Genomic DNA, 27,695 nt, shown 5'->3' with positions numbered 1-27,695 from the left:
TTTCATTGACCTCTCCCCTCACCTGTTCTGATGCTGCAGTTTATTCACCAGCTCACTTCCTCACAGCTCGTCCTCTGGCTCACTTCCTTGTGGCTCCTCCGCCGGCTCACTTCCTTGCGGCTCTTATGCCGGCACACTTCCTCACAGCTCCTCCACCAGCTCACTTCCTCGCGGCTCCTTTGCCAGTGTGGAGCGCCCCCGCACCGCCGCAGGGCCGAGGGGTACCCGGAGCCGGGCCTCTAGGTCTCAGTCCTGGGGTTGTCACGGTGGCTAGACCCGGTCCGTGGCCCTGTCTGTCAATGGGGGACGTCCGGTGCAATAAGTGGTGTGGTAACGGTGCAGGTCGCGGTAAATAACGAGGACACCAGTTTGCAGTCTCTTTACCTCTTTACTGAAGATGTTGGAGACCTCAGTCCAGAGCGCTGTTAACTGGGTTTTCAGAGACCGGCCGGTCCAACGACACATCAGGAGTTCTCCTCACAGGTGGGAATCAGTATCTACCTTCTAGCGCTGTGTGTTGTAGTTCTTCCCTGCTGAGCTCCCGGGATAGTCCTCACAACTGTTTCTTTCTGTCTCTACTGTTCGTTCTCCATCCTCCAGGTGATATGGTAGGACGCACCCGTATGACGGGGTAGGCCTGGAGTTCTTCCGGGACTCTAGAGTCGCCCCTCTCCCACAGCTGCCTCCGTTGTCTGCTTAGGTGTTAAGTGAGACAGCCAACCTGTAATTAGCTGTCCTGCCGTGGTTTGCAATGTACTTAAAGTCTCTTACTTGCTCGGCGTTCCGGCCACCGATTGTTTGCGCCTCAGCAAGGTGCTGCCTCTTTCAACAAAACCCCTGCTGGTATTCTCCTTTTCTGTATTCCCGTTGTTTGCTGGTTAGTTCTGCTCTGAGGAGTCTGCCAGGATCCCCATCCCTGACAGGTCCTCTCACTAGCTCTTCCCAGCTACTTCTCCCTGTCTTCCTGTCCAACCCCCAGTTTTACCAGAGTTGTGAGGAGTGGCCTACTAGATAGGACCACCCCCCCTGGTGGCCGGAGTGTGAAGTGTGGTGAGAATGTACCTGGTCAGAGAAACTCCTTAGTGCAATCAGACGTACCATAGCTCCCCATAGTGGCGGAGCCACAGTACTGCAACAACCAGGACTCTGGGGTGCTGCACTCCCCCCCGGTTAAATCCAGTACTCCGGGACTGGGAAAACAAGAACAATAATACATGTTAACAGGAAACACACAAACTTTTGAAATAGCATAACAATTGAACATAACAATGCTTCCCTTTACGGGAGGTGAGGATTCTTGAACGTTGCAAAAGTTAGGTCATGCACAGTTTATGACTCTCAGTTCAGTGGTTGAAACAGCGGGGACCCCGGGTAAACAAAGGGGTCCCCCTTATGAAAGTTTTTGAGCAATTCACTGTCCATTACTCTATTGTCCATTTTAACAACCTGTAACAAAAAGATATGCATACAAACATTTTTTAATGAAATAGCAGCCCTTATCAATACCTCCACATTTTGTAGCGGAGGGGAGTTTGGTTCTGTGTGCTGCGTGTGGACCTTCGCAGCACAGGGGTTGCTATTGGCCTAACAGGGCCCGCTATGCTTGCTACCGCTGGTGTAGTGCGCTGTCTTCTAACTACACTTCTAGTGAGTCTGGGTAGCACTGGCAGGTTGGGGCTCTCAGAGCTGCTGCTATCAACAGTGGGTACGGCAGGCTCACTGATAGCAGAGGGAGGATTTGCCGGTTCAACGGTTGGCATGGCTTCTTCAGGCAAGGCTTGTTGAGGTTGCGGGGCCGGATGATCTGGTTCCACCATTGTTTCTGGCGAGTCCGGCTGTTCAAACATTACAACAGGTACCGCAACGGCTTGGTTTATCAGAGTCCAGGACTGGGGAAAGTCACCAAGGACAGTATGGAACATTTTCTCCTTTTCCACCGGCGGGGAGATTTCTGGGGCCGTGCCCCTCTCTTTCAATTTATCGGGGCAGACCTTAAGGTGATCCCTGGATACCGCTGTCGAGGTCTCCCCTTTGTCCTTGCTGATGAGACAGACCTTAGTGTTGTCGAAGTCGGATGGCAAGATGGTATACGGTTCCGCTTCCCATTGGTCATCGAGCTTGTGTAACCTCCTCTTTCGTTTAAGCACTTGCTCACCAGGTGACAGGGGAATCGCAGGAGCGTGTTGGTTGTAGTCCCTTTCTTGCCTCTGCCTAGCCTGGGCGAGACTTCTCTCCACACACTCTTGCACTTCGCGGTACCTTCGCTGCCTTTCTGCATCCCAATCCGCATCCGGCGAGGTATCTTCGGGTACTAGGACCCCCATGTCCAGATCAACGGGTAACCGACTAGACCTTCCTCGCATCAGGTACGCTGGAGTACAGTTGGTGGAACTTACTGGGATGTGGTTGTACATATCCACCAAGTCAGGCAACTTTGTCGGCCACAGATTCCGTTCCTCCACAGGCAAGGTCTTCAATAAATCGATTACTACCTGGTTCATCTTCTCGCACATCCCGTTGGTTTGAGGGTGGTACGGTGTAGTTCTGATCTTCTTACACCCGTACAACTGGCAGAATTCTTGGAATACTTCTGCTTCAAAGGCAGGTCCCTGGTCGGTCAGTACCTTCTCTGGGTAGCCATGGGGCCTACAAAAGTGCTGCTGGAAGGCCCTGGCGGCAGTCCTGGCCGTTAGATCTTTAACAGGCACAACCACCAGAAACCTGGAGTAGTGGTCCACGATGGTAAGGGCGTAGATATAGCCCGACCGGCTAGGTGTCAGCTTCACATGATCCAGCGCGACCAGTTCAAGCGGCCGTTTGGTGATGATAGGCCGCAGGGGGGGCCGTTGGCTGTCACGGTCCTTTCTGCGCAGACTACATGGACCACACTCCCGACACCACTTCTCAATGGTTCTCTTCATGCCAATCCAATAGAACCTCCCTCGGAGTAGCTTCTCCAGCTTCTTCCATCCGAAGTGTCCGGCTCCATCATGGTAGGCTCCCAGAACCATGGGCGCATCTCGCCTTGGCACCACTATCTGCCACACCAATTCATGAGTACGTGGGTCGATGCTCCTCCTGCACAGCTTGCCATCATGGATAAACAGCTTGCTTCTTCCCTTCCACAGCTGTTGGGTTTCTTGTGGATCATCTGGGCCAGGGTGCAACCCAGCCTGCGTCAAGAGCTCCTTCACCTGACGGACCGCGGGGTCACTATCCTGGGTTTCTGCCCATCCGTGGTGGGGCAGGGGATTCAGCGTGGCATCCGGTTGGTTCTTGTGCCTGTTCTTCACATGGTGAGAGCTCTGAGTGGCTTTGGGGCGATGGAAGGCAGGCAGCTCCACCTCTTCAAGTGCCTCCGGGTCTTCTCCCACTTCTGGTAAATTGGGCATTCGGGACAAAGCATCGGCATTGGCATTCTGGTGCCCTGCCCGATATTTGATGGTGAAATCATAGTTGGACAGCCGGGCCATCCACCGCTGTTCCAAGGCCCCGAGTTTGGCGGTATCCAGATGCGTTAGCGGATTGTTGTCCGTGAAGACGGTGAATTTCGCGGAAGCCAGGTAGTGCTTAAACCTCTCCGTCACTGCCCAGACCAGGGCAAGGAATTCCAGTTTGAAGGAACTGTAGTTGTCAGGGTTCCTTTCCGTGGGACGGAGTTTCCTGCTGGCGTAAGCGATCACTCTTTCCTTGCCGTTCTGGACCTGAGACAGCACGGCTCCTAGTCCCACATTACTGGCATCTGTGTACAGCACAAACGGTTGGTCGTATTCGGGGTAAGCCAGTACCTCTTCCCCCGTCAGCGCCGACTTCAAGCAGGTGAAGGATTCCTCCAGCTCTTCGTTCCAATCAAAGGGGGTTTTCCTCCCCTTGGTCTTCTTTGGTTGGCCCACCAGCAGATTTTGCAAGGGTGCGGCCTTCTTGGTGAAATCCTTAATGAATCTCCGGTAGTAACCTACCAACCCGAGGAACTGCCGGACTTCGTGGAGGTCACTAGGCTTTGGCCAGTCCTGGATCACTGTGACCTTGTCGGGGTCTGGGGCCACTCCTTCAGCGCTCACCACATGGCCCAGGTACTGCACTTTAGGTTTCAGCAGATGACACTTGGACGGTTTCACTTTTAGGCCGAATTTGGACAAGGCTTCAAACACCTCGGCCAGGTGCTTCAGATGGTCTTCGTAGGTTTTAGAGAAGACTATGACGTCATCCAGATATAGCAGCACGGTTTCAAAGTTCAGGTGTCCCAGGCAGCTCTCCATCATCCTCTGGAACGTTCCGGGAGCATTGCACAATCCGAAGGGCATGTAGTTGAACTCACAGAGGCCCATTGGCGTCGTGAAGGCCGTCTTTTCCTTGTCCGCCTCCGCCACAGGAACCTGCCAGTACCCACTGGTGAGATCTAAGGTAGAGAAATAGTTAGCAGATTTTAAAGCAGCCAGAGACTCCTCTATCCTGGGCAGTGGGTATGCGTCCTTATGTGTAATGCGATTCAACTGTCTGTAATCAACACACATCCTCATTGTACCATCTTTCTTTTTAACAAGGACTAACGGAGCCGCCCAGGGGCTACAGCTGTCTCTCACCACCCCAGCCTCCTTCATTTCCCGCAACATGTCCTTGGCACACTGGTAATGAGCTGGGGGTACAGGGCGATATCTCTCTTTTATGGGTCGATGATCTCCCGTGGGAATGTGATGTTGGATCCCTTTCACCTGCCCAAAATCTGAGGGGTGTTTGCTGAATACCTGTTCGTACTCGTGTACCACCCTGTAAGCCCCCTGTATTTGATGAGATGGGGTAGAGTAGGTGCCCACATGCAATTCCCGACACCAATCTTTCGAGTGCTCTGCAGAACCTTTGTTCTCCGCCACGTTTGACGGGCCCAAGGGTTCAGGTGTCTGTATTACACTATTATTGACAGTGAACAGTTTGGCGAGCGTAGTATACTTGGTTAGGTGGACCTCTTCCTCCCCACAATTGAGGACACGTACAGGCACTCTCCCCTGTCGGACGTCTACCACCCCCCGGGCTGTCAGAACAGTAGGCCTATTGTCTGAATATACAGGTTCTACCAAGGCCTGGTAGTCCTTACCCCTGAGGCCTATGGCTGCTCGACACCATATTAACATTTCACTCTTGGGAGGTATCGCGATGGGGTTTGAATCACTTACAGTGACACGACCAATCTCACCACCAGTCAGCTCTACCTGCTGTCTCTGCATCAGAGCTCTGATTTCCTTCTGCAGGGCACGTTGCTCACTGTGGCCAGCGTTTTCTGCCACCTGTTGCAACAAAACAATCACTTCTGCAAGACAATTTTCTATAGCATTAGTACCAAGAGTCATCATGGGATTACATTCTCGACGATCAATATCTACAATCACAATCCCTTGGGCTTTCAATTCCACCCGCCCCACTTTGATGGTGACCTCCTTATACCCCACTTGTGGCAATGGCTGACCATTACTGGCGATTATGGTGAAATCATCATCAGGGCCACGAGTAATATCAGCGTCCTCCCAATACCGTTTGTAGAGCACGTAAGGTATAGTCGTCACCTGAGAACCGGTGTCCAGCAAAGCATTCAAGGGGATTCCATCAATCACTACAGGGAGAACTGGTCGTCCTCCAATATACTTGGTTCTCCAATGCTGCGGGCCTGACCGTCCTACTCCTGGGGGTTGGCCCTTTGCCCCAGGGGTTGCTCGTTTAAAGGACAGTACCTTGCAAGATGGCCCACCTGGTGACAGCGGCGGCAGATGGGTCGTCCATCCTGGTGGAAGCGATCGTCGGGCCGGCTCCTGGTCGGCGGAGTCCTCCTCTGTCGCATCCAAGGGACATCCTCCGGGCTGGAAGCCAACTGGATCTTCTCTTTGGGGGCCTCCTGTAGGGACTGCACCGTCCGGGCCAGGGCAGCAACGCTCTTGGTTAGCTCTTGCATCTGGAGACGAAGTCCTGCAGGGGAGTCGTCCTCGAAGCTCTGGGCGTCGGCCTCCGCGGCAACTGGGGTATCCGATGCCACCTCCTGGTGGTATGTGAGAGCGGGGCGCCTGGGTGGTACTGCGCGGCTGGGCTGTCGCTCCTGCAATGCCTGGATAGCTTTATCTTTAAACTGCGCAAAAGTCAAGTCTGGATTTTGCATGGCCAGAAAGTGCAATTGGCCCCGCTGGTGACTGCACAGGAGCCCCTCAATGAACCGCTCCTTCAGGATTTTATCTTCATCCTGCATGCTGCCGGGGTCACTCTTCTTAATGGCCCGCATCGCTTCCTGGAGATTAAGGGCATAGTCCCGCAAGCTATCCTGTGACTTTTGTTTGCATCCATAAAAAGTCAGTTTAATCTCTGTAGCAGTGCGAGTGTCAAAGGTGGCTTTAAGCTTGGCAAAAATCTGTTGTGCAGTTCCTTTATCCTCAGCGGGCCAGGATTTCAATTCCCTCAGAGCCGCCCCAAAGAGTTGGCCGGTTATCATATGGACCTTCTGGGGCTCGGTTAGGGGATAGAACTCGAGCAGGCTGCAGAGCCCTTCTTTAAAGTCAGTGAACGTATGCGCCTCCCCAGAGTATCGTGGGAGCCAGGCCGCTCCGGGCAGGTAGGGCATGGAGAAGGGCATTATGGCTTTTGCATTAGCGGCAGTGTCCGACTGGCTGATGGGGGCAGCGGGTTCTGCGGCAGTCAGTGGTGGTATTAGGGCCGCGGCTTCGCCCGCTGCGGGGACCGGAGCTGCCCCTGCGTCCGCGGCTGCGACCGCCACCTCCTCTCCTCCCGACTCGGACATGGCCGTCCCTTCCTCCCACTAACCTGCTGGAGGTTGGAGTTCCTCTTCCGGGATTGGCGCCTCACCGCGCTTTCCGTTCCGCGCTTCTTTTGGCTGATCCCGCCCACGTAGCTAAGGCTCCTCCCTCCGCGCGCGGCAATGGCGAATTTTGGCGGCAAATGGCACAGCACAGTCTTTTCAATAAAGTACAGTCCAAGCACAATAACTCACAGTTCCAAGGCACACATGACCTGATTCTTCAGGCTTAAGTAGATCCTGTTCGTGACGCCAAGTTGGAGCGCCCCCGCACCGCCGCAGGGCCGAGGGGTACCCGGAGCCGGGCCTCTAGGTCTCAGTCCTGGGGTTGTCACGGTGGCTAGACCCGGTCCGTGGCCCTGTCTGTCAATGGGGGACGTCCGGTGCAATAAGTGGTGTGGTAACGGTGCAGGTCGCGGTAAATAACGAGGACACCAGTTTGCAGTCTCTTTACCTCTTTACTGAAGATGTTGGAGACCTCAGTCCAGAGCGCTGTTAACTGGGTTTTCAGAGACCGGCCGGTCCAACGACACATCAGGAGTTCTCCTCACAGGTGGGAATCAGTATCTACCTTCTAGCGCTGTGTGTTGTAGTTCTTCCCTGCTGAGCTCCCGGGATAGTCCTCACAACTGTTTCTTTCTGTCTCTACTGTTCGTTCTCCATCCTCCAGGTGATATGGTAGGACGCACCCGTATGACGGGGTAGGCCTGGAGTTTTTCCGGGACTCTAGAGTCGCCCCTCTCCCACAGCTGCCTCCGTTGTCTGCTTAGGTGTTAAGTGAGACAGCCAACCTGTAATTAGCTGTCCTGCCGTGGTTTGCAATGTACTTAAAGTCTCTTACTTGCTCGGCGTTCCGGCCACCGATTGTTTGCGCCTCAGCAAGGTGCTGCCTCTTTCAACAAAACCCCTGCTGGTATTCTCCTTTTCTGTATTCCCGTTGTTTGCTGGTTAGTTCTGCTCTGAGGAGTCTGCCAGGATCCCCATCCCTGACAGGTCCTCTCACTAGCTCTTCCCAGCTACTTCTCCCTGTCTTCCTGTCCAACCCCCAGTTTTACCAGAGTTGTGAGGAGTGGCCTACTAGATAGGACCACCCCCCCTGGTGGCCGGAGTGTGAAGTGTGGTGAGAATGTACCTGGTCAGAGAAACTCCTTAGTGCAATCAGACGTACCATAGCTCCCCATAGTGGCGGAGCCACAGTACTGCAACAACCAGGACTCTGGGGTGCTGCAAGTGCACTTCCATGCAGCTCCTCCGCCGTCTCACTTCCTCGCAGGTCCTCTGTTGGCTCACTTCTTCGTGGCTCCTCTGTCGGCTCACTTCCTTGTGGCTCCTCTGCCGGTGTAACAGGCCAGATTAACCCCCGCCCAGAATATACCCGGGGTTAAAGTGGCCTAGGCCAGATTATACCTCGGGTATATTCTGGCCAAGCCCAAACTATACCCCGGGGTATAAATTGGACTAGTCCAGTTTATACCCCTCTGGGCCAGATTCTACCCCGGGTATATTCTGGCCTAGCCCAAACTATACCCCAGGGTACAAATTGGACTAGTCCAGTTTATACCCCTCCAGGTCAGAATATAACCCAGCTACTGTAGATCAGATTTTTCTGGCTTTTGAGAACCATTGAGTGACATTCTTAATAACGGGGCTCCAGGCAGCACACAGGGCCCTAGGCAGCCCACAGGGGCCCCAGGTAGTGCACGGGGCCCCAGGTAGTGCACAGGGGCCCCAGGCAGCGCACAGGACCCCAGGCAGCGCACAGGGCCCCAGGCAGCACACGGGGCCCCAGGCAACACATGAGGTCCCAGGCAGCACACAGGGGCCCCAGGCAGCACACGGGGCCCCATGCAGCATACGGGGCCCCATGCAGAGCACAGGGCACTAGGCAGCACACAGGGGCCCCAGGCAGCGCACAGGGACCCATGCAGCACACGAGGTCCCAGGCAGCACAAAGGGGCCCCAGGCAGAACATGGGGGCCCAGACAGCGCACAGGGGCCCCAGGCAAGGGAAAAAGGGCCCCAAACAGAACACAGGGACTCATGCAGCACACGAGGTCCCAGGCAGCACACAGGGGCCCCAGGCAGCGCACAGGGCCCCAGACAGGACACGGGGCCCCAGGCAACACACGAGGTCCCAGGCAGCACACAGGGGCCCCAGGCAGAACACGAGGCCCCAGGCAGAGCACAGGGGCCCAGACAACGCACAGGGGCCCCAGGCAGCGCACTGAGCCCCAGGCAGCACACGGGGCCCCAGGCAGCACATGGGGCCCCAGGCAGAGCACAGGGCCCCAGGCAGCACATGGACTCCAGGGAGCGCACAGGGGCCCCAGGCAGCGCATGATGCCCCAGGCAGAGCACAGGGGCCACAGGCAGCACACGGGGCCCCAGGCAGAGCACTGGGGCCCAGACAGCACACAGTGGCCCCAGGCAGCGCACAGGGCCCCAGGCAGCACACGGAGCCCCAGGCAGCATATGGGGCCCCAGGCAGCACATGGGCTCCAGGGAGCGCACAGGGGCCCCAGGCAGCGCATGGGGCCCCAGGCAGCACACAGGGGCCCCAGGCAGTGCACAGGGGCCCCAGGCAGCGCACAGGGACCCATGCAGCACACGAGGTCCCAGGCAGCGCACAGGGGCCCCAGGCAGCGCACAGTGCCCCAGGCAGTACACGGGGCCCCAGGCGACACACAAGGTCCCAGGCAGCACACAGGGGCCCCAGGCAGCACATGGGTCCCCAGGTAGCACACGGGGCCCCAGGCAGAGCACGGGGGCCCAGACAGCGTACAGGGGCCCCAGACATCGCACATCGCACAGGGGTCCTAGACATCTTATGCTAGTTTCACATTTGCGCACGGCTGTGTATGCTCTTAGTGAAGCCCCGCCCACTGCCACGCCCACCAGTTGAGCATGCGGCCTGCGTATCCTATCTTTATTATTGGGTACGCAGGCCCTGCGGATGTTTGCTTTTGCATCTGCATGCGTTGTTTTGACGATTCGGTGAACGCAAGAAAATCCAACTTGTTGCCTTTGCCGCAAGTAGCAGCACCGTCAAAAGAACGTGGGCAGAGCTTAACCGGCGGGGCACAGCAGTGGTCAAGGCTTTACTGAGAGCGTACGCATGCGCATGGCTGTACGCAAATGTGAAACTAGCCTTACAGGATTGAGTGATATACTCAAGAGCAGGGCCCCAGACATCGCAAAGGGGGTCCCAGACAGCGTACAGTGGGTCCCAGATAGCACAGAGGGGGTCCCAGACAGCGTACAGTGGGTCCCAGATAGCGCACAGGGGGTCCCAGACAGCACACAGGGGACATGCGCTCTGTCTATTCCCCCCCTTGTGCGCTATCTCTTACCCCCTTGCTCACTGTCTCTGCCCCCCTGTGCGCTATCTGGGACCCCCTGTGTGCTGCCTGGGGCCCTATGGGCTGGCTGGAGCCCTGTGAGCTGCCTGGGGCCCTATGGGCTGCCTGGGGTCCTGTGTGCTGCCTGGGGCCCCGTACGCTGTTTGGGGCCCCGTGGACTTCCTGTGGCCCCTGTGCTCTTCCTGGGGCCCCTCTATGCTGCCTGGGGCCCCTCTGTGCTGTCTGGGGCCCCTCTGTGCTGCCTGTTGCCCTGTGCACTGCCTGGGGCCCCGTGCACTTTCTGTGGCCCCTGTGCTCTTCCTGGGGCCCCTCTGTGCAGCCTGGGGTTCCTCTGTGCTGCCTGTTGCCCTGTGCTCTGCCTGGGGCCCCTGTGCTCTCCCTGGGGCCCCTCTGTGCTACCTGGGGACCTGTGTGCTGCCTTGGGCCCCTGTGCGCTGCCTAGGGCCCTGTGCACTGCCTGGGGCTCTGTGCGCTGCCTGGGGTCCCTGTGTGCTGCCTGGGTCCCCATTTGCTGCCTGGGGCTCCGTTATTGATTATATCACTCAATGGTTCTCAAAAGGCTGAAAAATCTGATCTACAGCAGCCGGGGTATATTCTGACCTGGAGGGGTATAATCTTGACTTGTACCCCGGGGTACAGTTTGGGCTAGGCCACTTTAACCCCGGGTATATTCTGGGCGGGGAGGTTATTCTGGCCGTAACACCGGCTCACTTCCTCGCGCCTCCTCCGCCAGCTCACTTCCTCATGGCTCCTTTGCCGGCGCACTTCCATGCAGCTCCTCTGCCGGCTCACTTCCTCACAGCTCCTCCATCGGTTCATTTCCTTCTCTTTCTCCCTCCGGCTCTGGTTTACTCTTCCGTCTTCACACTTTGATGCCTTCGGCGCTGACCAGACTCCGAATTATGTTATCATTGTCATGGAGCAAAGAACGCCATGACTTCACTTGAGACCCAGTGAGCTGTGGAGGCCCCATAGAGAGAAGAAGACTGAAGCCAGAAGGAGGAAATGAGCCAACAGAGAAGTCATCAGGGAGCTGCGGTTTGGGGACAGGTGAGGTGTGAGGTATGTGTAATACTTTATTAATTTTTTAACTCTTCTGTTTGGTATGCCTTAGCGTCTGGAGAGATCTTAGGTTACAAACAATTGACTTTTACTGGCAACTTATTTCACACCAATTGCCCAAATCTGAGCAAATCTGGAGCCGTTCATCATTGACCATTGACTACATTCACCATAAATCTGTCCACACCTAGTCCTGAGCTGTGAATTAGATACATTGTATCTCCTGCTATTATTTGTATACATTTATTTTCTTCTTTACTAAGCAGATCAGCGCCTCCTACAGGAGCAGGAGGGGATTACACCCGGGTTATTACCACGCTGGGCTGAGCCCTCTCCGGCTGTGCATACTGGCAGCACAGAAGTATACGGCTCCATCCTCTCTGGCTGAGACTGCCAGTGTCAGGTTGGACTCGTAGACCGTGGGCCTCTTTAGGGACCACCGCTGCTTATAGTCAGCCTCCATGTCCTCCGCGTTTGCTCCTGTTGAATACACCATGAGCTTCAGTCCTTGCCCCGGTTTCTGCTGATACCAGAACATGCCTAAATAATCATTCTGATCCTGTTTGCATCTCAGCTCCAGTTTATCCCCAGATTTCACAATCCGTAAAGTCTCATACTGCTCCACCTTCACCGCACTGCAGCCTGAAAAAAGGAAGGGGTTAACAATCAAAGACTCCTATAACGTCACCTTATATACCAAAGATCAATGGTCCCTGACCGGAGACCCCCCATAATCTCCAACTCCAACACTGAAGTCCTAAAGTGCCAGAATAATCTTGAGTATCTAGCATAGGATCATTTCACTTTATTAGTAAGTTTTCCCGCACCATCAGGCACAAACTAATGGACTTCAGCAGGAAAATGTTCTAGATAAAACTTACATGGGAGAAAAGAAAATGCAGAGAGAAGCAGGAGAGGAATCCTCATCATCTCACCCCAGGAGATGGATCCGCTCTGTATAACGTACCGTCCTATAGAGCTGAGGCTGCTTGTATGTATGAACCGTTCCTTCTTCTCCTCTCAGCAGGAGGGATTAGTGGTTGTCACCAGTTGTTTCAATTTCCTGTTTCTTGTTCGCAATTTAACCCTTGTTTTTCCAGCGTGATCGATGTATAGGAAGGAGGAATGTGGCTAAGCCAATAAGAGCCACAGTACAGTAAGGAGATGGGCATAATACCCAAGTTCCGCCTTGAAGACATATCTATTGTAGTAGTGTTTTCTAATGTGTAATGCGTATGGTGACGTACGTTATTGGTGACAGTGTTGTGTTTTGTCTGATAGTAGGTAGAGTTGGGGGTTAATCTTTGGGACTAGCCCAGAGTGGGAGAGGCTAAGGTGAAGGGACAGAGACAGTTCCTGTTAGGAAGTTAGATAGGGCCCAGAATGTGGTAAAAGAGGACCTGCGGTCTGACTAATGAGCAGAGCCGCATGACAAGGGTGTCCCTGAAGTGAGCGGAGACCAAGGCAGTGGATGGCATGATCCTGAGTAAAGAGAGAGAGGGAAACAGACAAGTGACCGAAGGACAAAGTGATGCACCAGAGATGGGTCTTAGGACAGGACGCCTAGCAGCATGGCCCCGAGTATATAACTCAGAGAGATAATGGGCCAGGATGGAATAGAGAACATGAGATGAAGAGAAGAGTGTGCCCCGGGCAGAAGTTACAATTACAAGGTATCAGCAAGCTGAGAATCTAAGTACCGGCCATATTGGCAAACTAGTTCCCTTAAGAGGGAGGAGGGTGTGGAACCGCGGCTTGAGATTAGGACTCTCATTAACTGGACTGTAGTTCTGCTGGGCAGTGGTGAAGACATAGGACTGAGTGAGGCAGAACCGAGTCATCCTGGGAAGGACGGGAAGAATGTTCGACGTGTTAAAGGAAATGTTCGTGAAATTATGAACCCGCTATTTACTGTACATTGTTCCCTCCAAATTATGGTTTAGTAAAAGACTGTGTATTGTTAACTTGTGGCCTCCCTCACTGAACTTTATAATGCCCGGTCCTGTCCAGCCGAAATCACCGGTATCATGCAGCCTGCAAGGGCATAGCGCCCCCACAGCACAAGTCCACACACCAAATACTCAAAAAAGTCCACTAATCATAAAATATCACTGACGTGTGTGGATTATCCAGATAAAATATCATTTTATTTTAAAATAGTAAAATGACATTTATCGGTGATAGATCCTCGGGGGTGGAGCTTGGTTAAATAATAAATGTAGCAAATGTAAAACGTGTGTGCAAAAGCTTCTCACACCCCTATTAGTGGACTTTTGGAGTATTTTAGTTCCTTATTTGGGGATATAGTTAAATGAGCTGCACCCCCACAGTTTGGTAATAATCAGCTAGTCAGTATTCTTATGTCCTAATGTGGGAGTAGCTAGTCTTGGGTTATGGAGGTGGTTCTGACAGTGACCAGAGGGCGCAAATGATTTATCGGCTGCAACGGCGGATCTCAGCCTTTTTCTTCCTCGGAGACACAGATCTTGGTGATTACACAATACAGGATAAGTCCCAGTTAGGGTATGTGTCCACGTTCAGGATTGCATCAGGATTTGGTCAGGATTTTCCATCAGTATTTGTAAGCCAAAACCAGGAGTGGGTGATAAATGCAGAAGTGGAGCATATGTTTCTATTATACTTTTCCTCTAATTGTTCCACTCCTGGTTTTGGCTTACAAATACTGATGTAAAAAACTGACCAAATCCTGATGCAATCCTGAACGTGGACACATACCCTTACAGGATTGATGGCTACACTCCGGGAAGGCTCAGATGCATGATAGCGCATATGAGCCCAACTGTAACCATGATACCCAGGACAGCGGACATTGGCAGTCCTCACTCCTTACACTCACAGACCATTTGCTGAACATCTGACACAACCGTACATTCCTCAGGGTCCCTTCCTTCCATCCTGGTTCCTTTTCTGTAATAATGTCACCTGTCATGGCTCCTCCTGGGCCTCTTCCTGTTATAATGCCCCCATCCTAGGAGCCTTCCTGGTATAATATTCCCCATCATGTAATAATGTCCTTCACCCTCTGGCCCTTCCTGGTACATTCTCGCCCATCCTGTTATAATGTCCCCTATCCTGGGCCTCTTCCTGTTACAATTCCCCTCATTCTGAGCCCCTTCCTGGTATAATGTCCCCCTTCCTGAGCTCCTTCTTGGTATAATGTTCCCCCATTCTGGTACCCTTCCTGGTATGTTCCCAATCCTTGCATAATGCCCCCCTTCTTGGAATAATGTTCCCTATCCTATAACAATGTCCTTCATCCTGTGCCCCTTCCTGGTATAATGTCCCCCTTCCTGGGACACTTCTTGGTATAATGTTCCCCTATTCTGGTACCCTTCCTGGTATGTTCCCCATCCTTGTATAATGCCCCCCATCATGGACCCCTTCTTGGAATAATGTCCCCTATCCTATAACAATGTCCTTCATCCTGTGCCCCTTCCTGGTATAATGTCCCCCTTCCTGGGACACTTCTTGGTATAATGTTCCCCCATTCTGGTACCCTTCCTGGTATGTTCCCCATCCTTGTATAATGCCCCCCATCATGGACCCTTTCTTGGAATAATGTCCCCCATCCTATAACAATGTCAGTCATCCTGGGCCCCTTCCTGGTATAATGTCGCTGCCACTCTTTTCTAAAATATGAAAAAAAAAATCATTCTTCTTACCTCCCTTCACTCCCACAACCTTCGGCATCCCCTTCTACATCATGTAGCTGACTTTAGTATGCCAACCATGTGCCGCTCATGATGGGCACGCCGACATCAGTGCCAGCCTCTGATTGGCTGGCGGCGTTGCAGTGCAGGGAGCGGGCGGGTCTCTGCGACTCAATGTACATGTAATTCTACATGTCGCCTTTAGGGCTGTCCCACACGTCCAGATAATTCCGGTACCGGAATAAATCGGTACCGGAGTTATCCGTGTCCGTGTGCCTGGGAACTCACGGAGGCCATACTTGCGGCACACGTGTGCCGCCCGTATGGCGAGTGGGTACCACACGGAGCGTGTGGTACCCACTCTGCATGGTGCTGAAGCTGCGATTCATATCCTCTCTGCAGTAGCGTTTGCTGCAGAGAAAATATGAAGAATAGTGTTTAAAATAAAGATCCATGTGTCCGCCGCCCCCCCACCCCCTGTGCGCCCCCCCGCTGGTCAGAAAATACTTACCCGGGTCCCCCGTCGGCTGTCGCTCCTTCCTGGTCTGGCCGCGGCTTCTCCTGCATGCGGTCACGTGGGCCCGATCATTTACAGTCATGAATATGTGGCTCCACCTCCCATAGGGGCGGAGCCGACTATTCATGATTGTAAATGATCGGCCCCACGTGACCGCATACAGTAGGAGGCGCGGCCAGACCAGGAAGGAGCGAGGGACCAGGTAAGTATTTTCTGACCAGCGGGGGGGGCGCACAGGGGGTGGGGGGGCGGCGGACACATGGATCTTTATTTTTAACACTATTCTTCATATTTTCTCTATAGCAAACGCTGCTACAGGGAAGATATGAATACCGGCTTCAGCACCATGTGGGGGGGACAGCGCTTACTGTAGCGCTGTCTCCGGCACGCACACGGACCCCAGACGGAGAATGTCCGTGTGAGGTCCGTGTTTTACGCGGACCCATTGACTCTATTGGGTCCGTGTAAAACGTGCGCTCCCACGAACACTGACATGTCTCCGTGTTTGGCACACGGAGACACGGTCCGCAAAAAATCAATGACATCTGCACAGATGCATTGATTTTTATGGGTCTACGTGTGTCAGTGTCTCCGGTACGTGAGGAAACTGTCACCTCACGTACCGGAATCACTGACGTGTGAAACCGGCCTTAGGGGTAGCTGTAGGAAAAAATATATGTCTGCACAATGGCATGGCTTCTCCCAGTGATCACCGCTGATTGCTGGAGGTCACAGACGCCAGATCCCTGACAATCATCCGATCGATACTTTGCCTTCTATCCGTTAAATCTCGACATTAAACTTATATTAAAATCTCATTTATCTGCATGAATTTCTATTTTCCATGTCCCTTATTAACCCCTTAATGAGCACTGTATATAAAACCAGGAGTGGGTGATAAATGCAGAAGTGGTGCATATGTTTCTACTATACTTTTCCTCTGATTGTTCCACTCCTGGTTCTGGCTACAAATACTGATGTAAAATACTGACCAAATACTGCTAGTGTGAACGTGGCCTTAAGCTCTGATGCCTAGGAGGACAAAAAAAAGTGTAATTAAATGTAATAATAATAAAAAAGACAAAAACATCCAGAAAAAAAATTCTATTTTTTAAATAGTTCACCATAATAAAATGTCTATTTGGTAAAGCCACAAAGTTACTTGTAGAATAAAGATACATTGTTATTCTTACCAAATGGTAAACAGTGAAAAGAAAATTACATAAATATTAGTGGAATTTTATTTATTTGTTCACATTTTTTTTCTGTATTTTCCCCTGAAAAAATGATACAAATAAATCAGTTTCATAATATTTACACGAAAATAGAACCAAGAAAATCTTTAATCTGTCACGTAAAACAAGTCCTCGTATGACTAAAGAAAAAACACAAAAGTTATGGGTCGTAGATTGTGGCAACACAAAAACGACTTTTTTATTATTTTTTTTCTCATTGTGCAAAAGGTACAAAATGTAATTATGTTAATTTATTTGCTGTTGTCATATTCACACCATTTTGTAAAATAAAACAAAAGCAACTTTATATGACATCTCCCCGGTAACCGGTGAATTAGAGAAATGCCAAAAAATATGTTGCCATTAGAAAGACTTATTCCCACCCACCCCCCAAAAAAAGTTTACATTTCTTTTTTTTCATATTCTTCCATGAAGGGGTTAAAAATTAATCAATAGGTCATGTATATGCCAAAAGTGGGGCAATAAGAAAAAAAAATTCTATCTGCAACTATATCAATAAAATAGAATAAAAATGCAAAACAATAATTTAAAAAAATATATAAAAATTGCTTGGTCCTTAATTGAGTCGTATCAAGACGTATTAAGGGGTTGTAAAGCCTATTTTTTATTAATGGGTTAATGAGCAGTGATAAAGTTGTCTGCAGAATGAGGCCCCCTGCAGGAGCCGGAGGGGATTACACCCGGGTTATTACCACGCTGGGCTCCGCTCCCTCCGGCTGTGTATACTGGCAGCACAGAAGTATACGGCTCCATCCTCTCTGGCGGAGGCTTTCAGGGTCAGGGTGGAGCTGTAGACGGTGGGCCTCTGTAGGGACCACCTGCCCTCATATTCCTTCTCCATGTCTTCGGATTTAGCATCGAGAGATAGCACCATGAGCGTCAGTCCTCGCTGCGGCTTCTGCTGATACCAGAACATGTAGAAATAATTGCTCTGATCCTGTTTACATCTCAGCTCCGCTTTCTCCCCAGCCTTCACCATCAGAAGCTTCTCCTCCTGATCCACGCGAACCGCGCCGCAGCCTGGCGGGGACACAAGGGGTTAATGGGGTCTGACAATCACAAGTGCACCGCAATGATCCGGATACAGCTGAGATGCTCCGGCTTAGATACACCGGACACATCGAGGATAACTTGGGTCACCGCTTACGTGGTAGGACGCATCCCAGGAGCAGAAGGAGAACCCTCATCATCCCGCTATGATGGCGGTGTGCGTCTCTGGGGACGGATGTGCAGACGCCGAGGTCGCGCTCGTTTCCTGTTTCCTCCTCTGCACCCGCAGGAATCGGAAACGTCTATCTCCTATGTATCCATCTCTATCTGTCTCTATTCTCTGCGACGCCTTCTCTGCAACGATCCAATGTGTCAGTCATGAGAAATCTAGTGTAGAACCATATGCAAATCAGGCTGGGAGTGCACTGGGGGCGTGTCAGTACATTTAGAAGAGGACGTCCTAGAGCACTGACACACCTCCAGTGCACTCCCAGCCTTATTTGCATATGATTTCTCATTGAATCGGCACAAGAATAGGGTCATTATTACTGGGGGACAAGCGCCCACACAGCCGTACCACTACTTCATAAGTAAAAATGTGCAGATAGGTTCACTTTAAAGTCAAAAAGTCACCAGTTTGTTGCTCTCCCATCTGAGAGCAACATGATGTAGGGGCAGAGGCCCTGAATCCTGTGATGTGTCACTTACTGGGCTGTTTGCTGCAGTTTGAATAAAGTCATTGTTTTCTCTGCTGCAGATCTAGCAGTTCTCTGAATGCGGAGTTGTGTATAACCCCGCCCACACCACTGATTGGCCACGTTCTGTGTACACTGTGCATAGGCAGAAAGCTGCTAATCAGTGCTGGGGGCATGATTGAACTACATGACAGCAGGTGTACTAGTGATAATCTACTGCTGATAAAACAGTGGGTTTACGAAAACTACACCAAGCAGCTCAGTAAGTAATACTGTACATAGCTGGAATCAGGGTCTCTGTCTCTACATAATGATTCTCTCAGATTAGGTGGCAAAAACTTGGTGACAAATTTCCTTTAAGGAAAATAACGAGGTATATTTAATGTTGAGGGTAAGAATTAAGTTTATAAAGCAGTTATGCAGGTTACAATTCATGTATTCAGTCATTGTCAGATATCTTGGCGCCTACAGTGGCTGCTGCACAATTTGGTAGATAGATAATAGATAGACAGATAGATAGATAGATAATAAATAGATAGATAATGGATAGATGATAGATAGATAGATAGATAGAAAATAGATAGATAGATAGATAGATAGATAGATAGATAGATAGATAGATAGATAATAGATAGATAACGTGGATAAAAGATAGATAGATTGATAGATAGGTAGAACGATACTGTAGATAATAGATAGATACAGAAAAGATAGATAAATGATAGATAGATAGATAGATAGATAGATAGATAGATAGATAGATAGATAGATAGATAGATAGATAGATAGAGCGGGCGGCTTCCTGTACTTGGTCACCTTGTTGTGGCCGGTGGGCTTTCATGAATTGGCCAATTTGTGCCTTCATCTTATAACTATATTCTTATAGCAGCAATGACGTCCTAATGTCATAAATTCAATTTTTGCAGACATCTTGAGGAACAAAAAAAGGCAACTCATCAAGAAATTTACGCTAGTTTTCTGGTGTAAAAGTGTTTGAAATGTTGCAAAGTTTTTGTGTAAATTTTGTCATTTCTTTGTTGGTCCCTCTCCAGCTCTGACAAATATTTGTAAAGTGGTCGGAATTCCTCCACTATAAATTCACCAGAATATACACAACAAAAGTGGCGTAAATTACAACAGTAATGTGCAACATTCCCGGACCGGAGTAACATTTCTTTCTGTAGCACATGGCAGATACAAGATTTGCTGAATTCATGAATGACGATGAATGAAGTTGTCGCATCTTATTTCAGGGCCCCTTTCACTGTAGTGCAAAATATAAACAGTACTCGTATGAATGGCCTAATACTAGAAAGGGTGCAGACAGCAAATATACGAAAACCAAAAAACAATGGAAGCAAGAAAATCAGAATAATAGTCTACGTTGAAATGTATAAAAAAAATCAGATAAAGCAGAGTAACGAAGGAGTCACCAGGGGCCCTCTACATAATGAACATATAGATGCTGGGTTCCGAAAAATGAATGCGAGCTTTTTCTGTGAAATGTGAGCTGGGTTCTGTTCCCCACCCTCGAGGCTGTTCCAATTCTTTTTCGACCCTTGGTATTTATTTTATGAGGGGAGAACCCAATGTCCCATCCGGGATGAAGAAGTTGGGATGTGCTCGTGGACTGTCGGGGCTATTGATGTGTTGGCCTGCAAACCCCTCAAGGAACTCGAATTCACATTCCGGGGTCTCAACCTAGTGGGAGCGGGGTGATGCTGACCCACCAAGGAGAGGAACCTTGCTTAGCTCCAGAAGAAGAGAATGTCATGTTTGTTTTATAAGCGTCTATTGGTGTCTTCCAGGTGTCCGGTTGGTTGAGGATTGCTCTCATTAATGAGGAGAGGACTGTAAGGATGGTGGACGGTGCTGCAGCATTCCTACCCCCGAAGACACCAATCGCCTAGTGTGTATTGTGTTCTACCTCATTTGTAAACACCGTGCCATGCGGATTGTTTTGTGATGTTTGCCTGTGTAATGTATAGAGTGTGACTAAGGGTGACCTACCCTTGAAGGCACCAAGTAGGACCCAAGACATAGGACCCAAGACATAGGACATGGAAATGGAGAGCAAGTAAGAGACCTGCTGATCAGGACTTCAGCGTTCAGCCTGGGTTGTGGCGACATAGTACGAAACATGTGCCTCACTAGGCCTGGAGGAGAACTGCAGAGGAAGGACATTGGAAGTGGAAATGCTTTATACTGTGAAGGAAACGTCGGTAAGACTTTGTACCCACTGGCCCTTGTATGTAACACCTGTCAAGTTGCCGCCCAGTAAAGAGTTTGTGTTGGAGCCGAAGTCTGCCTCATTGAACTGCAAAACACACAGTCTTGGCCATCCCAACCCAACGGCTACATGCGATCTGCACGGGTGTGATACCCACACAGGACAAGGCCACACATCCAGTCGGGACTCACACTTTCAGGGCGAAAAGGGAGGAGAGTGCAGTGTCGGAATAGGGTGCCAAATGCAGCCCAGCAACCAACTCCACGGCCCCACTCTTCAGCTACATTCACATGTAACATTATCTTCAATTCGAAATTTATATAACAATGAACTGGGTAGATTGGAAAATAAATAAGATGCCGCCATTGTCTGTACATAGTGATCCAAGTGTATAGTGCCAATTACTGCTCATATAAGAGGGTGGTGGCCCACCAGAGGATTCTCCTGCTCTCCTGTGGGCCAGTCCAGCCTGGATGAGGGCCTCGCCCGCATACACCACCACACAACGCAATACAGTTATATGGCTTTTGCCCATTGTATTATGATATTATCCTGCTATATTTGATCTTCATCAGTTTTATAGGATTTCTTCCAGGGCCGTATTTGCCACTAGGCACTTGAGGGCACGTGCCTAGGGCGGGGCCATGCGGGGGGGCGGCACCTGAGCAGGTGTGTGTGGCTTTTTTTTTTTTTTTTTTTTAATGCAAAGTCCGGTCCGGCCGGGGTCACCTTAAGGCTTAAGCCCCTCCCCCCTCGCCCCCCCCCCTCGCCACCACCGCCGCCCCCCCGCCGCTGCCTCCTTGCCCATACACACTATGATTGATGCATACTCACCTCACCTGCTCCAGCGACGCCTGGTCTGCTCTCAGTGACTGCACCCTCGCTGTGTGAGCGGTCACATGGTACCGCTGATTAAGGTCATGACTCATGACCTTAAATCAGCGGTACCACCTGACCGCTCATACAGGACGACGAGGGTGCTGCGCCGGGACACAGCACAGAGGTGGAGGATCCCGTTCTTCTGCGCGCCGTGCGCGGTGTGAGGTGACACAGCCAGGTGAGTATGATGACAGGCAGGGACGGGGGGAGCCGGGGAGGATGAAGGAGGAGGATCGGGGAGCCCGGCAGGCGGCAGCCACAAGATAGATGGGGAGCGGCGGGGCAGGCTGCCTATGAGCCACGCATGGGGGATGGGAGATGACGAGCCAGAGCCACCAATGCCACCATGCATGCATGCATACAGGGGGGGATGGGAGATGAGCCACACATACAGGGGGGGATGGCAGATAAGCCAGAGCCACCATGCACACAGGGGGGGTGAATATGAGCCATGCATACAGGGGGGGGGTGAATATGAGCCATGCATACAGGGGGGGAATGAATATGAGCCATGCATACAGGGGGGGTGAATATGAGCCATGCATAGAGGGGGGGGGTGAATATGAGCCATGCATACAGGGGGGGGTGAATATGGGCCATCCATACAGGGGGGGTGAATATGAGCCATGCATACGGGGGGGGTGAATGGGGGGTGAATATGAGCCATGCATACAGGGGGGGGGTGAATATGAGCCATGCATACGGGGGGGGTGAATATGAGCCATGCATACAGGGGGGGAATGAATATGAGCCATGCATACAGGGGGGGGGTGAATATGAGCCATGCATACAGGGGGGGAATGAATATGAGCCATTCATACAGGGGGGGGTGAATATGAGCCATGCATACAGGGGGGGGGTGAATATGGGCCATCCATACAGGGGGGGTGAATATGAGCCATGCATACAGGGGGGGGGTGAATGGGGGGTGAATATGAGCCATGCATACAGGGGGGGGTGAATATGAGCCATGCATACAGGGGGGGGGTGAATATGAGCCATGCATACAGGGGGGTGAATATGAGCCATGCATACAGGGGGGGGGTGAATATGAGCCATGCATACAGGGGGGGGGGTGAATATGAGCCATGCATACAGGGGGGGGGTGAATATGAGCCATGCATACAGGGGGGGGGGTGAATATGAGCCATGCATACGGGGGGGTGAATATGAGCCATGCATACAGGGGGGGGTATATGAGCCATGCATACAGGGGGGGGTATATGAGCCATGCATACACGGGGGGGTGTATATGAGCCATGCATACAGGGGGGGTGTATATGAGCCATGCATACAGGGGGGGGTATATGAGCCATGCATACAGGGGGGGTATATGAGCCATGCATACGGGGGGGGTATATGAGCCATGCATACAGGGGGGGTATATGAGCCATGCATAGAGGGAGGGTATATGAGCCATGCATACAGGGGGGGGGTGAATATGAGCCATGCATACAGGGGGGGTGAATATGAGCCATGCATACAGGGGGGGGTGAATATGAGCCATGCATATGGGGGGGTGAATATGAGCCATGCATACAGGGGGGGGGTATATGAGCCATGCATACAGGGGGGGGGTATATGAGCCATGCATACAGGGGGGGTATATGAGCCATGCATACACGGGGGGGTGTATATGAGCCATGCATACAGGGGGGGTGTATATGAGCCATGCATACAGGGGGGGTATATGAGCCATGCATACAGGGGGGGTATATGAGCCATGCATACAGGGGGGGGGGTATATGAGCCATGCATACAGGGCGGGGTATATGAGCCATGCATACAGGGGGGGTGTATATGAGCCATGCATACAGGGGGGGGGTGTATATGAGCCATGCATACAGGGGGGGGTGTATATGAGCCATGCATACAGGGGGGGGGTGTATATGAGCCATGCATACAGGGGGGGTGTATATGAGCCATGCATACAGGGGGGGTGTATATGAGCCATGCCTACAGGGGGGGTGAATATGAGCCATGCATACGGGGGGGGTGAATTTGAGCCATGCATACAGGGGGGGAGTGTGAGCCATGCATACAGGAGGGGGGGTCATTATACAGTATCATGGAGAACTGTGTGGCCATTGTACAGTATTGAGCATCATGTGTGGCCGTTATACAGTATGGAGCACTGTGGCCATATTTTTTCGTTTATAATTATTGCATATAAAACAGTGTGATCAGCAGTGCTAAATGGCTGTGGTTGGGACGTGGATATGGGTGTGACTAGTTGTGAAATGGGTGTGGTCAGAGGCGTGGCCTAAAATTTGCAGCGGCGCGCATAGCGCGACGCACACCGCACGCTTTATACCTCCTTCCCTTCTTCAAAAGTTGGGAGGTATGGTACCGCATTTGCCAGATCACAAGTGCCGCAAATCCCATAGGGAATGAATGAGGCCGAACGCAGTGTTGCCGTAAGTGATCCGTTACGCGGCACATGCAGAAAAACTGCCGGATTTGCTGCAAAAGGCGACTTTCACATCAGCGATTCTTGCCAAAGTCACTGCCGATAGTGTCATACTCACCAAAGGGGGAGGCAGCACTAAAAGTGCCTAGGGCAGCAGAAACTCTAAAAACAGCCCTGATTTCTTCCTTAATATTTCTGCTACTTTCTGGCGTTATATTATACGGCTCCAATTTGTCAATTGTCAGGTGTGCACATTAGTTTTTTTGGAACCTGCTGTAGCTTCTCTGTTGATTATCTAGTTGGCCGCTGGGTGACTGGGTTTTTTGCTTATTTACTCTGCTTTATCTGATTATTTTTTATACATTTCAATAAAGACTATTATTATGATCTATTTATCTACTATCTATTATCTATCTACTATCTATCTATCAATTATCTATTTATCTTTCTATCATCTATTATCTATTATTTATTATCTATGTATCAATATCTATCTAGTATTTATCTATTATGCACAGAAAGTAACAGTCATGATAAATCTGTTTTAGACACCATATGTAAATTAGGCAGTATGTGCACTGGAGGCGTGTTGATGCACATGGGTGGCTTTTCCATGTATACTGACACGCCCCAGTGCACTTCCAGCCTGATTTACACATGGCTTCTGTTTTTTATTAGGGAACACGCGACTACTACTCTCATATTTACTCGCTGAGAGGTTCCCTTTAAGATAAATACGAGCCATGTTTAATGTTGTCATGAGAAACCTAAGCTGCCTGAGGCGGTATCACACATCCTGTGCTTAGATACACTAGATCCACAGATAGGAAATGACACGATTGGCTCAGATACAGCAGAGAGTATCCCACATGATGAGCTCAGATGCACCGGTCCATTGTGTCCATGGTATCTAGACATCTGTAGATACGCTGACTGCTGTGCTGAGAGCGGCAGCGCCCCCTGCAGGTCTCTGGTATATGTACAGGTTTTGTGCACTCGGTTCCTCTGCCGTTTGCCGCTGTGGCTGCTGGAAGCGCAGAAATACACGGCGGAGTCCTGGGCCTCGGCTCCGGCCTTGCTCAGCCATGACTGCAGGTTGGACGGTCTCTGCAGCTTCCAGCTCTGGTACCCGGCCTCCATGTCTGTGGTGCCAGGGTCTGCGGAGTACACCATGGTCTGCAGAGCTCCGCTGGGCACCTGCTGGTACCAGACTGCCACATAATGGTCCTTGCTGGTTTGGTGGCAGGAGATGTTCACAGGTTGCCCGGCCCGGACTATCAGGAGCCGGTCGCTCTGGGTCACCTCCACTTTCTGGCACCAACCTGAAATACACAACACAATCATCAGCGCCAATGTGGATGTTGTACAATGTGGGCAGATGTTGAGGAGGTATCACAACTGTCAGGGGACTATGACAACACTTGTGGGACACGTCATCAAAAACCTGACGTCCAACACCAGTCACTCTGTCCTCATATATTACATTTACAGAAAGGTTCCTGCACTTTCTAATATAATTGTTTCTGCTCTTTATCATTTTCAAGACCTCTGCTTTCTGTCCATGAATGGACTCACTTTTGTTAAAGGGAACCTGTCACCTGAATTTGGCGGGACCAGTTTTGGGTCATATGGGCGGGGTTTTCGGGTGTTTGATTCACCCTTTCCTTACCCGCTGGCTGCATGCTGGCCGCAATATTGGATTGAAGTTCATTCTCTGTCCTCCGGAGTACATGCCTGCACAAGGCAATCTTGCCTTACGCAGGCGTGTACTATGGAGGACAGAGAATGAACTTCAATCCAATATTGCAGCCAGCATGCAGCCAGCATGCAGCCAGTGGGTAAGGAAAGGGTGAATCAAACACCCAAAAACCCCGCCCATATGACCCAAAACTGGTCCCGCCAAATTCAGGTGACAGGTTCCCTTTAACATCAAGAGGCGGAAAACCCTTCCAGATCCTAAGATTTCTCCCCTAAACACGGCCTGACACCAGAGTGATACATTGTAACAAAGAAGTGTGCTGCTGCTCTGCACAGCATCTCTCAGAGGATATTGGGGGCTGGATACAATTGTACCAAACCTTCAGCTGTGTGAAGCATTTTAATCTTTACAAGTTTTTCAGCTTCTGTTTTGAAATCACTGAAAGCAGAAATTTTGAAATGGTAAGAAACGGAAACAGAAAGTTTCAGAACTTTAAAAAGTTTTAGAAAGTTTCAGAACTTTTTTTCTATAGGGATTGAGCATTAGGTATATAGTAGATATTAACCCATTTTCTACCAATGTCCTTTTTTTTGGGACGCCTAATCTTTAGCTTCTAGCAACTAAGATTTTATAATTTTTATAATTAGGTCCAATTTTTTGTGTTGTGTTTGTAAAATGAATGTTTTCAAAATAGGAAATCAAGTCATTGTCATTTTTAATTGAATATTGTGACGCCCTTTTCTGAAAAATCCGTGCTTGAAAAAATGTTGCAAATTATGTTTCGGATTCATTAGGACCCAAATCATTAAAAATCTGTCATTAAAAAAAAAAAATATGAAAATTGCTAATTTGGCAAGTAATGGGTTAAGAAAGTCCGTGAAAGCACAAAGCCAGGAACTAGTCAGATATTAACCCTTACCTTGGAGAATTTCCAGAATCAGAATCAGGTGTATCTGACTAATCATGGTCCTTTAAATATCCTGAAAGACAAAGTTGCAACTTCAGGTTTTATTTGTTTGTTTCTCAAAATTGATCTGAACTGGAAGAATTTCTATGTGAAATCGCCTTTCTGTCCTCAGCGCATCGCCGATCCTTCTTTCCTTTTCTGCTGCTCACCCAGAATAGTTGTGATCGCGGCTCGTTATCGTATGATTTATGACTTTTTTGTTTCCTGTTCCCTCCCACAGCAGAATTTGCAGTTCTTCCTATTCATAGAAGTTGACAACACTAATATTGGTGCCACATTAGTTTCTGTACCTCATTTTTAATTGCAGATTTTTTCTTGAAGCAATATTCCAACATTAAAAAAAAAAGAAAAATAAGTCTTCTGTTTGAGCCACAAACCCTGCTTTAAGAGTGCCGGATCATTCTTCTTGCTGATTTCCTTATCTAGAGTTTTCTATAAACAGGCCCCATACTTTAAAAGCTGAAATTAAAATTCCACAAACCCCGCCCCAGAAGAGCCGGGGTCTGCCCCAGAAGAGCTACGTTCATACAACCTGCTCTGTTTCTATTTCTTGAAGTAAAGAAGGACTTTGTCCTGCACAGCTCACACCACCCAACCTTTGGGGTCTACTTTATGTGTAGTTTCCTATAAATAAATCCCATCCTAGCCATAGGCAGAGTCTTCATTGTACGGACTCCCTTAATATTTAAAAGAACTGAAATTCTATCTCAGCTGTAATGTTTTCTCACTTGAATATTCAAACAATTTTTGGATCTTTTATTCATGATCTGTGGGGTTTAAATTTTATGCTATTTTCATAGTCTCCTTTTTTTTGCTGACATCAGGCAATATTGGTGAGGAAATATAGAAAATACGTGTCTGTTTTTCATATTTTTTAAAACATTTTATGACCACAAAGCATCACTAAGATATATTTTGAAATGTGTTCTCTTTTCTGTAACATAAACGTTTATATATTGGATATATTTTGTTTTTAGATGGGGGCGGAGCAGGTAACAGCCATTTTAATTGGCAATGTTTTGTTAAATTATTGAATTATGTTTTTAGTAACCATTCATTTATTATCTATGTATTTTCATTTATTTCACATACTGTGCTCCCCATGTGGTCATAAATACTTTTTATTACCTGATATTTCCTGTAACTTGAATTGGTCTATTAGCCCTAGTT

General features: G+C 50.0%; 2 gene segments (V, D, J or C); both read right to left on the bottom strand.

Annotated features, from left to right (window-relative positions):
• Positions 1-11,521: 11,521 nt before the first annotated feature.
• LOC143767546 (T cell receptor beta variable 6-6-like) lies at positions 11,522-14,922 on the bottom strand. The segment is given in 2 exon segments: positions 11,522-11,853; positions 14,895-14,922. Coding segments are annotated over 2 exon segments (360 nt in total).
• A 2,128-nt stretch (positions 14,923-17,050) lies between these two features.
• LOC143769511 (T cell receptor beta variable 6-6-like) lies at positions 17,051-26,744 on the bottom strand. The segment is given in 2 exon segments: positions 17,051-17,675; positions 26,478-26,744. Coding segments are annotated over 2 exon segments (378 nt in total).
• Between the last annotated feature and the right edge of the window lie 951 nt (positions 26,745-27,695).

Source organism: Ranitomeya variabilis, chromosome 4 (assembly GCF_051348905.1).
Source record: "Ranitomeya variabilis isolate aRanVar5 chromosome 4, aRanVar5.hap1, whole genome shotgun sequence".
Classification (NCBI taxonomy): Eukaryota; Metazoa; Chordata; class Amphibia; order Anura; family Dendrobatidae; genus Ranitomeya; species Ranitomeya variabilis.
Note: the sequence above shows the minus strand (reverse complement) of the source record. Positions and strands in the feature narration are given on the sequence as shown.